Genomic DNA, 13,786 nt, shown 5'->3' on the forward strand with positions numbered 1-13,786 from the left:
GTGAGAGGTGAGGTGAGGCAGGTGGGAAGAGACATCACGGGTCCATTGCCCCTGCCTATGCCTTCTTGATCCAGACCGTGGCAGTCTCCCACCTCCCTCTCACCTAGGGAGATAGAACCTCACCCTGCCCCCTGCGCTCATCTGCATAAAGCATCTGGGCCAGCCAATGAGCGGAGCCCGGGGAAGCGGCTCTGGGCTGGAGCATTGATGGGATAATGTTCCCTCTCCCCCGGAATCTCCTCCTCTCTCCTCTGCCTCAGTCTGTGTGCGAGAGCCAGAGAGACAGCCCGGAATACCGGGAGACTGCAGGAGACAGCCCCACTGTCACTGACCTGGAGAGACAACCTGGGACACTGCCGGGGGCACAGCCTGGGAGGCAGCCGAGGACTGTGTGTGACAGCAGCCTGGGAGGTAGAGAGACTGCTGCAGAGCTGTCTCATAGGCTTCAGAGATCCCAGCTTGTGTGCAAATGCAATGAGCGAGCGCTAGACAAAGAGACAGCAGCTGGGAACAGAGACTGTCACATAGAAGCCTGGATACAGATTAGATACATTGGATACATAGCTGGTCGGTGACATCCCCAGTGCTGCTGGGAGATGCTGGGAATACAGTAACAAGGCGCAGGAGCAGTCTGGGCTCCAGATCTGGTGCTGATCCCCTGCAGGGGGACTGGATCACAGGCAGATCGCTGCTACACAGCTGGATTACGAGTGGATCCCATACAAGTGAAACAATGAACTATTTGGTAAGTGCTGAGATTGCCCCTCTCTGCTCCTTCTCCTGGGTGACATCAGGGGAGAGGTGAGAGTGAGACAGCCAGGGGTGAGAGTGCAGGGGGATGTGAGAGCGAGACAGCCAGGGTTGAGATAGAAAGTGCAGGGGGGATGTGGGAGCGAGACAGCCAGGGGTGAGAGACTGAGTACAGGGGGATGTGAAAGCAAGACAGCCAGGGACCAGAGACTGAGTGCAGGGGGATGTGGGAGCGAGACAGCCAGGGGCGAGAGACTGAGTGCAGGGGGATGTGAGTGAGACAGCCAGGGGTGAGAGAGTAAGTTAAGGGGGGATGTGAGAGACTGAGTGCAGGGGGATGTGAGTGAGACAGCCAGGGGTGAGAGAGTAAGTGCAGGCCAGGGGGGATCTGGGAGCGAGACTGACTGAGTGCAAGGGGATGAGATTGAGACAGCCAGAGGTGAGAGACTTAGTGCAGGGGCATGTGAGATTGAGACAGCCAGAGGTGAGAAAGTAAGTGCATGGGGGATGTGAGAATGAGACAGCCAGGGGTCAGAGACTGAGTGCAGGGGGATAAGAGTGAGACAGCCAGGGTTGAGAGACTGAGTGTAGGGGGATGTGAGAGAGAGACAGCCAGGGGTGAGAGACTGAGTGTAGGGGGATGTGAGAGCAAGACAGCCAGGGGTGAGAGACTGAGTGTAGGGGGATGTGAGAGAGAGACAGCCAGGGGTGAGAGACTGAGTGTAGGGTGATATGAGAGACTGAGTGTAGGGGGATGTGAGAGCGAAACAGCCAATGGTGAGAGAGTAAGTGCAGTGGGGATGTGAGAGACTGAGTGCAGGGGGATGTGAGAGACTGAGTGTGGGAGCAAGGTAAGGGTGAGAGACTGCAGGGTTACTATGAGATCTCAATGGTAAGCAGAGACTGCCAGAGAGAACTTGGGAAAAGTGTCCTGTGGGCTTCCAGACAGTCAGAGAGTAAATGGTATTTTGTGGGGAGAATACGGTAGAAAAGAGACAGTGAGGCTGAATTCAGAGCTTCAGTGATTAGCGTGAAACCATAACTGCAGGGAGCAGTGAAAGAGACTGTCATTAGGATGAGTGAGAGAGACATGAGCAGCAGAACTGGGGGGGCTCAGGGGACCCAGAGACAGCCAACAAGGGACCACAATAGCAGAAAGACAAGTAAAAACCTGCATATAGGCCTGCAATAAAGTCTGCATGGCAGAAGACTGCCAGGCGCTCATATATAAGAGACAGCCAAGAAATAGTGGGACAAGTTTGTCTAGGAGAGACAGGAAGGAAGCCAGAGACAGCAATATGTGAATACAAATGATACCCCCATGTAGCCAACCCTAACAAAAGCGTGTGTAAATGTGCGTGTGTATCCGGGCATGTCACCCAGGTTTGTCTAGCAGTGTCCGCCCTGTCATGTATGTTACATATTTCCTGGCTGTCATCGGCCCTTGTTACTAGTGTGGGATCAGTAGTTAAGACATAGTTTCCACCTGTCCCTGAATTTCCAGTCGCAGTCCAGTGTTTTAAAGATTTGCCCCTGGAAATCTTTGTTCCTGGAAACAGTCTATGTATTTTCAGTAGTAACCAACTATCTGAGCTTTAGAACTACTAAAGAGGAACCTTTTATACAATGAAGAATACAACAAGATTGTGTTATAATAAAAAGTCAGTAAGCAAGACATGCTGGTGGTTGTGGTGTTTCTCATTGACGTACTGAGATGGGCCGGCTGGGTGGCATCATGTCCCTGTGCACTAGTCCGTGCTGGCCTCCACAATACTTGATCATGAATTCTTCCTTGAAGTCAGTCACAGCTGGGAAAGGAATTCTGTTAAGAGACTTTTTTGTCCTTCTGAGTTGCCGTATTCCGAAAAAAATCTGCAGGACTCTCCAGGATTCAGTGTAGCTGTTAACCCACAATAGCATTCCAGAGAGCTGCGTAACCCGACGAGGGCCAAACCTGCGATGTGCGCCTGGGAGGAAAAAAAATCATGTATATTTGCAATGAAATAAATGGAATTTCAGGAATGTTCATTTTATATGAGAATGGCGGTACTCCATGGGGGGTAACATGCCACTACAATAGGTTAAGAACATATATCCTACAACCAGGCTTCATTTGTCATCTCTTACAAACCTGGTGGACTTCTCCCTGTCCTTGCCAATATGTGTTTTAGATTATAGCTCCAGTGAAATGAAATCTATAATTACATCCAGGGGTACTTGTTGGACAGAAATACTGTGCAGAACCAGAATAGATACAAATGAAAGGGCAAAAAAGAATTCAGCTATGTAGCATTGTTTGTGGGTATGATTCCCATGGCTAGGCGCATTTTCCATCCCTAACACTTTTACCGCAAAGAATCCCATCTGTAGGTGACATCGCAGTGCTACACATTTCAGGACTGAAAGAGACAGTGCTTAGAACTATTCTTGTTCTCATACCATCTGTTTGGGTACAATCCCCATGATTAGGAACATTCTCCATCTCTAACGCTTTTACCACAAAGAATCCCGACTGGAGGTGACATTGCAGTGCTGCACATTTCAGGACTGAAAGAGACAGTGCTTACAACTATTCTCGTTCTCATACCATTGTTTGTGGGTACAATTACCATTACTACTCACATTCTCTATCTCTATCGCTTTTACTGCAAAGAATTCTGACTGGAGGTGACATCCCAGTGCTGCACATTTCATGACTGAAAGAGACGGTGCTTAGAACTTTTTTTGTTCTGGTACCATTGTATGTCGGTGCAATCCCCATGGTTAGGCACATTCTCTATCTCTAATGCTTTTACTTCAAAGAATCCCATCTGTAGGTAATATCGCAGTGCTGCACGTCAGGACTGAAAGAGACAGTGCTTAGAACTATTCTCATACCATTGTTTGTGGGTGCAATACCCCTGACTAGGCACATTCCCTATTTCTATCACTTTTACTGCAAAGAATCCTGATTGTAGTTGACATCGCAGTGCTGCACATGTCAGGACTGAAAGAGACAGTGCTTAGAACTATTCTCGTTTTCATACCATTGTTTGTGGGTATGATTCCCATGGCTAGGCACATTCCTTTTCTCTATAGCTTTTACCGCAAAGACTCCCGACTGTAGTTGACATTGCAGTTTTGCACATTTCAGGACTGAAAGATACACTTAGAACTCTTCTTTGTTCTTGTACCATTGTTTGTGGGTGCAATCTCCATGACTAGGCACTTTCCCTATCTCCATCACTTTTACTGCAAAGAATCCTGACTGTAGTTGACATTCGCAGTGCTGCACATTTCATTACTGAAAGAGAGAGTGCTTAGAACTATTCTTGTTCTCATACCATTGTTTGTGGGTGCAATCCCAGTGACTAGGCACATTCCCTATTTCCATCACTTTTACTGCAAAGAATCCTGACTGTAGTTGACATAGCAGTGCTGCACATTTCAGGACTGAAAGAGACAGTGCTTAGAACTATTCTTATTCTCATACCATAGTTTTTGAGTACAATCCCCACGATTAGGCACATTCTCCACCTCTAACACTTTTACTGCAAAGAATCCCGACTGTAGGCGACATCACAGTGCTGCACAATTCAGGACTGAAAGAGACTATTCTTAGAACTATTCTTGTTCTCATACCATTGTTTGTCGGTACGACTCTCATGACTAGGCACATTTCATATTTCTATCACTTTTACCGCAAAGAATCCTGACTTTAGTTGACATTGCAGTGCTGCACATTTTAGGACTGAAAGAGACGGTTTGAGAATGAGAATAGTTCTAAGCACTATCGTTTTTGGGTACAATTCCCGCGATTTGGCACATTCTCCACCTCTAACGCTTTTAACGCAAAGAATCCCGACTGTAGGCGACATTGCAGCGCTGCACATTTCAGGCCTGAAAGATACAGTGCTTAGAACTATTCTTGTTCTGGTACCATTGTTTGTGGGTGCAATCCCCATGGCTAGGCACATTCTCCATCTCTACCGCTTTTACCACAAAGAATCCCATCTGTAGGTGACAGCACATTTCAGGACTGAAAGAGACAGTGCTTAGAGCTATTCTCGTTATTCCAAATCTGCATTTCAGAGTTGGATTTGGTCTAAAAATGAGTCAATTTCCTTCTGGCACCAGCTGAAATCTCTGTAAATAATTGGCCTAGATCTTGGTATTATAGGATAGCTGGCATCGCGTAACCTTTTGGAGTGAGTGGGCCCCACTGCTGATTACTGTATAGAAGAACGGAACATTAATCATTCACCAACAGATAGCAAGCTGTAAAGCAAACAGGAACAGTGGGTGGATGGAAGGATTGCACACATATAGCAAGCTGCAGTATATAAGATATTTCTCAATATTATATGGCCACCAGATTTTATTGGTGGCTAATTGCTCACATACTTTGCATGGTGATAGGATGATGTCACAGACTGCTCATTGGTCACTAGAGTACAACGAAAGACGGGAATTTCCTCTCTTAACGGAAAAGTCTGTCACAGAAATAATCCTCCGCCTTGAAATCACCAAGCTGGAAATAGTTTGGAATTTATTTATGGTTAAACTTATCTTTATTAAAAATGCTGGCGGGCCATTAAATAACACTGTAGAGCGTGTAACTCGAGCCACCAATTAGATGCCAGCTTTTGTCATCTGCTGTCATCAGGGGCCTGATTCGGACTTGATCAGCCAGGTCTAAATTCAGACGCTGGCCGATGCTTGGGCTACTGCGCATTGGCCTCAATGTGCATGTATGAGGCATGACTGTTTCCATTTGCAAGCCGATCGCAGCGTGATTGACAGGGAGTGGGCGTGTGGGGGTGCATCCCAGCCATTTCATGGGGCGTGCCCTCAAAAATGGTGGTCGCTCCCAACGAATTGCTGGGAAGTGTCTGGGAAAACGCAGACGGGCCAATGAAAGTAAACATATAATTGGTTATTACCGGGATACTGCCTTATGTTCGTTTCCAAACCTGTTCGCCGCAAGGTCCCTAGATCATAGTAAATTGTCTCATTTGAGAACCCATCTTTTTTACTTGTAGCATTAAACAATTCTTCTAATTTGCACAGAATAATTTATGCAAATGTGTTTTACTGAGAAATTATAATTAAACAAATAGAAAATTTGCTTTGGCACAAATTCACATGAAATATTACAAACATCTGCGCAATTCAGTTATTCGTCAATGCTGTCACCCCATTGTTGGAACAGTCTAGCGCAATGCCAGGCAAACATGTAAGCATTTATTTTGGAGTGACATTTCTCTGAGGCAGGTTCTTCTTCCTGGCATCTTGTCCGGAATCATGGAAAATTAATGTGATACAAATATATCAATATTGAATTTGGTAAAATTCCCGGGCGCACTTAACACTTTGAGTGCCAATTAAATTTGTCAAAATAGGTGTGAAAATTGGCAAGCAAACATTTTATTCATCTTAACGACCTGTAATCTTTGCCTCATATAGGAAATATCATCTTTTTTTTTTACACATTTTTTTATTTGAATTCATATAACAAATGTGAGCGACGCTGGCGATTTTTAGTGGATATTTTGAACATCTATCACAGAGATGCTGGCACTCAAAGGGTTAATAATTCATATTTCTCAGAACACAGATATCGGTAAACAATTGCATTGGCCCTTCCCCAATTCTCGCCAGGTATGTTGGGAAAGGGAAGTGGGGTTGGTGGATTCATTTTTGATATCAAAATAAAGTTATGAAACAAAATACATTACTGTGTTGTTGTGACGGCTGGTCCGCCGACATGTCTGTTTAGTGTGTACTCCGCCTAACTGTACACTTTAACGATTTGGCGATTCTGACAGATCGGAAAGTCAAAGTGTTTAAATCATCCAGTGTGTACTGTCGCTGAAGATGTGCTCTCCCAAGGGTCGTCAGCGACATCCCATGTCAGCTCCACATGCAGGGCCGGTGGGGATGCCGTTAGTGAGGGCCATGCTGCCGAATGCAGTATGGCCGCTGCTGTCACTCTGTCCCTGTCGGCATCGCAAGTGTGAAGTGCTGGGTACACAGGGGTAAATTTACTACGATGGGGGTTCTGTTGAATATGGAATGTTGCCCTCGGCAGCCTAGTCTTCATTTAACACCCTGCATCTTTTAAAACTGTGCAGTTCCTATACCCTGCCTGGGGTGTCTCTCTCTCTCTCTGCTGTGTTAATTCTAGCACAGTGTGGTCTGTATATCAGCACTTATATGCAGATCAGATCTGTGCTAGAAGCACCACAGCAGAGAGCGACACCCCAGGCAGGGAAGAGGAACTGCACAGGTTTGGAAAGATTCAAGGTGCTAAAATGAACACTACCAACCAAAGATTCTATGTATTATCTTCTGAAGGGGCTAAATATATAAGTATCATCTGATTGGTTGCTAGAGGTAACATTCCATCTTCAATAGAAGTCCCATCTTAGTAAATGTACCCACATTGTCTGATGTGTATCCAGCTTTAGAATTGAAATAGCTGATTTCCGCCCCGACTATGGAATCAGGAATGATCATTATAGGGGCCCCTTAGCGAATTACTCATTCACATACATGTACACACTTATAGCATAGTTGCCTACCCTTCTGCATTCTGCAGGAGACTCCCTGAAATAGCAGCAATCTCCCTCTCTCCCTCATTAGTCTAGCAATCTCCCTCATTTCACCTAGCCCACAATTACATGTTTGGGGGAAAAGGAATGAGAGATAGATACATTTACATTGAATCATGAGCACCATTTCCCAGCACTCTGGAAAGTATAGTAGCTTTGGGGTTCATCTACATTTGGATATAAGTAATTTTATATTACACAACCACGCTTCTAGGTGCCACGTTCACAATCTCTTTTCACAATCTCTCCATATATGGAACTAGACACTCCCTTTGGGTGGAGCATGACACGCCCCCTCAATGGTGCGCAACTATAATCTCCCTGAAACTAGTTTTCAAAAGTAGGCAAGTATGACTTATAGTCAGGCATGCAAATGATGGAGGAAATTTTCTAAGATGGCAGTTTTATTCCACATGGGATGTTGCTACCTTCTACTTATTTATTTTGCACCTTCTAGAACAGGCATGTCCAAACTATGGCCCTCCAGCTGTTTTGAAACTACAAGGCCCATCATGCTTTGCCACAGGTTTTGCTATTAGGGAATGCTAAAACTATGGCACGGCATTCTGGGATGTGTAGTTTCACAACAGCTGGAGGGCCACAGTTTGGACATGCCTGTTCTAGAAGATAACAGATACTGGGCCAGATGCACTAAGCTTCAAAAGTGATACAATGGAGAGTGATAAACAGCCAGCCAATCAGCTCCTACATCTCATGTCACAGACTGTGTTTGAAAAATGACAGCCATGAGCTGATTGGTTGTTTATCACTCACTTTTGATGCTTCGTGCATCTAGCCCAGTATCTGATTGGTTGTTCATAGAACTCCCATCGTAGTAAATGCCCCCCATACGTTTATACCTAGGCCTCTACGTGAATCTATGCGTTTTACGCACCTACAGCATACTTAGATAGTTTGTCTACACCATGAAATCAGTGGTGGTTTCGGGAATCTCGCCGACCGTTGCCTGCAGGGAGACAGAGAACATTTACTGCATTTCAGACGATTCCTGTGTACACAGGGACAGTGTTGTTTGCTTTTCATGTCCTCAGGGTACATTGAAGGCCTGAACATGCAGGTGTCAGCCCGCTAACAAGTCTCAACCGAAGCCCTGTTTATACATTCCTGCGCAGCAGCGTGTTTTCCTCCATTGGTGCACCATACAGGGCAATGCCGCTGCTAGGAAGGAAGGTACAACAGGAGCTGTCTGACCCAAGGAAGCGGCCATAGGACATCCAGCTGGAAGCCATACTGGGAGAGGAAGTCTGGTTAACCCCTTCCCTGCCGGAAGCTCATTGTGAGGCGCTCTCCGCTGAAGAATAGCAGCGTTATTCCTCCGAGAGTTCAGCTTGGAGCATTGTCAAGAACCCGACAAAAATCTCCTGGTTTCACACGTTGCGGTGTTTGTGCCGGAGCGATTGTCCTCTGATCCCTGCGCTGGTCTTTGTGGGGCATCCTGCCCAGTGTAGGAATCACCCTCCCCCATCCGCCTAAAGTTCAAAAGTGGGAACATACATCACTGACTGAACAGTGTATACAATAGGCAATGGCATCCTAGCGCCGCAGGCCTATTAATAAATACAGTGTAAATTGCTGTTTGCCATGTCCAGTGTCCCCCAAATGGCCACAACTTCAGTGCTTACTTCTATATCCGCGGTTCCCAAGCCACAGTCAATCTGGGTGCTCGCTGGAACGGTGGCGGCACAATATGTAATGACGTATCTGCATGGCTGGTGTGTACGGGTGATTGCGCGCTCTGGCGGTCGCTTGTGACGGATGCTAGGTTTACTGGGCTCCATGCTCTAGCGTCCTTGTTTATACTCCTAACTGCCATGGTACAGGCTGTTATGGCAGTTAGTAGCTGGTTGGTTGGCAATTTATCTCTGTCCACTTTATTTCTCTCCAAGGTTAGTAAATAGAACCCTATGGGGGAACTCTCTAATACCCCTTTTACACTGCCGAAAAATCCGGGTCAGCGGCGGATCAGACCCGGATCTTCGGCGGTGTAAATCCCTAACGCCGTGTCCCTTTACACGGGACTTCTACCCAGGTCCTGACCTGGGTAGAACACGGCTAGGACCTGGGTAGAGGGCGGTGTAAATGGGAACGCCGGGTCGGATGACCCGGCTCCCATTTACATGAATGGGGAACGTCCAACCTGCGGACCGCAGCGTCCGCAGGTTGTCAGCCTGACACTGACAGCCGGCGCTGCTGTCTGCAATACCCTGCAGACAGCGGCGGGGGAGGGAGGTGAACGGATGCCTGTGTGCGGCATCCATTCACCTCCTGTGTGACGGCGGGGGGGGGGGTGCGCGCGGTGACTGGGGGCAGCCCAGCAGCTTACCTTAGTGCTGGGCTGCCCCCAGCAGCGTTCCGGTCCGGCGGCGGCGGTGATTGGCGCTTGGAGATGACATCATCCTGTCATCTCCAAGCACCGGGACGGGAGGGGAAGAGGGGGTGCGGGTCGGGCTGTCTGGTGTAAATTGCACTAAACGCCGGGTCGCACCCGGCTTGAACCTGGGTCTAAAAAAGCCGGGTGCGACCCGGCGTTTTGGTGTAAAAGGGGTATAAGATGAGAGTTCTATTTCTCATGGGATGTTGCTTTATCCAACCAATCAGATACTATCTTTCATCTTCTAGAAGGTGCTAAATAAATAATAAGTAGATTCTGATTTGTTGCCCATAGCAACATCCCATCTGAAACAGAACTCCCGTCTTTGTAAATTCCCCCATAAATCTCCATACACTTTGTGTGAAATGTAATAGGGTGAGAGATTTGGTAAAAAAATCTACAGGTTTTTTAAGGCGGCAATCATTTACACTGTTTGATTTTGCAGTGGAAATGATTGCCGCTTTAAACAAACTGGAGAAAAAAATCTCTCACTTCCTGATTCTCTCTCCCCTTTGCGTAGTGCGTTGACCCCTTTATCTCCTCATAAGGCTTAGTACATAGGCCCCTATGTATCCTTTCACACCTGGACTGTTAGGTGTCCCCGCCCCCACCTGCATGGTTGAGTGATCTGATTGGATCCTCATTTGCAGGGAGGAACCTGGCTCCGGGAACTAACACCATCTGATGGGTCACTCAGATTTGCTGCATTTTAGTCTGCTTCATCCTAATAACGAAGGGGCGTTTCCGTGTGTGTAATGGGCCCATTAGTGGTAATAAATAGGCCTCTAAATCCATTCACAAACCTAAAACCAGTCTCCGGAATGGCTTGCAGTAGTCTTATGGTAACGTGCCATTTGCAGAAGAAGGTAGAATGGACTGAATAGACATTGTCAGTCCCTGTTAAAGGGCAAAGCCATAAATTCTCCTGGCTGATGGTGGTGCGATGCAGATGGATTCTGGGTAGTGACATGGTCTGACCTTTCCATACACTCTGTTCTTCATGCAGGAAGGTAAACACTTGCTGGAGTATACAGTAGCACAGACCTCCATAGCGTTCCTATATTACTACAGATTATAATGACTGGCAAGTGACAGTCCAAAAATGGTGCAGAGAACAAGCGTCCACTTGTCTGTATGGGAAAGGGAACAGTGAGGTGGGAGTCCCACGGGAAAAACTCATGTCCACCTTTTTACTGAGGACCTTCCCATACAAACTAATGCTTGTGTCGACCTTAGGCCTGTCAACCTATTTCAGGTGTCGACCTAAGGCCTTTCCACCTTCAGTGGTCGACCCAACACATGTCGACCTAAATTAGGTCAACCAAATGACCATACCCCTAGGACAGTGATGGAGAACCTTGGCACTCCAGCTGTAGTTGAACTACACATCCCAGCATGCCCTGCAAGTTTTACTGCTAAAACTGACCATGCATGTCGACCTTAGTAAGGTCCACCTAATGACCATGGGCCAGATGTATCAAGCTTCAAAAAGTGATAAAATGGAGAGTGATAAACAGCCAGCCAATCAGCTCCTACCTGCCATGTTACAGGCTGGGTTTGAAAAACAACAACTAGGAGGTGATTGGCTGGTTGTTTATCACTCTCCACTTTATCACTTTTTGAAGTTTGATACATCTGGACCCATATCCCTGTCCTAGAAGGTGCTAAATAAAAAAAAGTAGACTCTCATTGGTTGCTACGGGCAACATCCCAACTTCAATAGAACTCCCATCTTAGTAAATGTACCCCGTTTAAGCGCTTATGCAAAATCCTGTTAAGCGTTCCCAAATGGAGATTTTAGTGCACACACAGCTCCTCTCCCATGTGTCACCCCCAGCTGCTACCCTGCCTGCCCCTGTCCCGGAGTGCATCCTGGTGCGTTCCGGTGCATTGTCTAACAAGCGCGCCATAGTCTGTCATGTGTTGTGCTGTGACTTTACCCTTCGTTGCGATATGATATACTGTAGTGCTTTTGTGGTTTAGCCCAGATGTCACCTCTCTTCCGCTCTTAGGAATCCTGCACTAGATAAATGTCTGATCACCGCCATTCATTAGTCAGGGGGAAACCAATTGATTTGTAGAATTACTATTTGAGTGTCAGAGATGGAGCCGGCTCTCATTTTTTCTGGATCTGTAAAAAAAAAAAATGTCTGTGTAAATGTATCCTTCACTATGAGATAAATGAGGTAGTGATTGTTCTGTAAAGTGTCTGTTCTTGTAAGACTTGGAGGGGGGGGGGGGGTGTAAGTCAGAGTTTCCCATAGCAACCAATTAGTGATCCATATATAGCTGATTGTAATGGTGGTGTTTGCAGGTCTGTTGCTGGAGTGTTGTCAATTAAATGAAAATGCATCCGCAGTGATCGGAGACAGGGACTACATTCATTTGGAACATGTTCACAGTAACTGTGGTGCATAACAGAAAATAGCTGGGTTAATGTGTTCCCTGACTTGTGAACCTGCTCCGTGTTGTTCCATATATTTATAGCATAGAAAATATAGCATAGGCAAGATAACGCTCGGAGCATTAAAGGATTATTGGAGAGATATTGGCTATTATTGGTCTACCAATGCTTTGTTTTTATATGGGACCGACATCGGACACATGCGGCTCTGGCAATGCATGGGTGGGATGCACTTTAGAAGGTTTTTACCGCATTTTCACTTGCACTAAAGTACCTCCGCCGGGGTAGCGCTGCGGGGGAGTATTGACGGAAAAAGATGGAAGCCTATGGGACTGACTCCTGGACAAGGTTCCCTGCGTATTAGATACAGTTGAAGCTCAGCTGGTCGGAGTGTAGAATCTAACCAGTCCCTGTTACACATACAGGAACTGTCTGTATAATGTGCTTATACCCGGAGCTCAGACCTGCAATGAGCCACCACTGCTGCCTGCATAGGTCTGTGCTGTGTGTTAGCTGTTTGCACTGTCTCCACTAAGAAACAACTGCTACGGTAGCACAGAGAACATGACACAGCTCCTGTAATGGTGTGGGCCAGCGTGGGGCCTGTTCGCAGCCCACAGTCAGCTGTTGATATGAAAGGTCTCCTGCTGCTGGATGCTAATTATGGTGCACTGAATCAGATCCACTGTCCAGCCCCTGCAGCAGGGCCCAGCACTCACTGCCTGATGTCCACCAGCCTGTTCCAGCATAATTCTGGCCCACACATATCCCAGTATCAACATTAATTACCCTTGCGGGATAACTGGGGGTATAATCTCCCCGTTACTGTACTTTGTATTAACGTCTATCATTCATGCCTGTATTATACATCAGTGCGGCATTGAACTGCGCAATTCCTGTATTACGGTGACCGTACGTTGCTTATTTCCCTACGTACCTCTATGCAGAACATTCCGGGTACCGTGCCGAAAGCATGGCGAGGGGAAGCGGTGCTACGTTTCAGTGTACATGTCGACTGGGTCGACATTCGGGTAAAAAAAAAAAGTGAAAACCCCACGCCGACCTTTTGACCTTCAGTCCTGTCGACCTTCAGTCCTGTCGACCTTCACGCATGTTGACCTAGTGGTGTCGACCTGTATTACGGTGACAGGTCGACACCAGCATTGGATATGGAATGAGAGGGGCACCTAAATCTAGTACACAGAAGCATGCATAGTAGTGTCTCATAGTTACATATGCAGTGTACTGTATAGACAGCGTTCCTTTATTCCAGGAGCTATACTTTTGCTATCAGGCTGATCTGAAGTCTCCTCTGCCAGATAGACCATTATCAGCTTGTCTATCTTCTCCAGTCTGGCTGGTCTTAACAGCAGTAATCAATATGGATGATCCGGCAGAAAGATTTGGGTCCTATAGAGGCATATTGTACGCTCAGCAGAGTGCCCACTTAGAACCATGTAAAGACTCGCTGTGTAGCATACGCTGCTGGGGTCTAGCACAATGTGCTGGATGGGGACCCTGGCTCTAATCCCATACAGCTAGCAGTAGTTGGGCAGATGAGACACACAGGGCTGTTTGTGTGTTAGCTGCAGCCTAATCCAGACTCCTCTGCTATAGACAATGCCTGATTGTTCCGGTACTTGCGCT

At 46.8% G+C, this 13,786-nt stretch overlaps 1 protein-coding gene across 1 annotated transcript in view; it reads left to right on the top strand.

Annotated features, from left to right (window-relative positions):
- The first annotated feature begins 233 nt into the window (after positions 1–233).
- Positions 234–13,786, top strand: part of BCAR1 (BCAR1 scaffold protein, Cas family member) — a 92,686-nt gene continuing 79,133 nt past the window's right edge. The window contains exon 1 of the mRNA XM_083165107.1: positions 234–745. Within this exon, the coding sequence (XP_083021233.1) occupies positions 734–745 (12 nt within the window). The 5' untranslated portion in view covers positions 234–733. The remainder of the gene's footprint in view (positions 746–13,786) is intronic.

This window comes from Crinia signifera, chromosome 11 (assembly GCF_055691185.1).
Source record: "Crinia signifera chromosome 11, ASM5569118v1, whole genome shotgun sequence".
NCBI classification, from domain to species: Eukaryota; Metazoa; Chordata; class Amphibia; order Anura; family Myobatrachidae; genus Crinia; species Crinia signifera.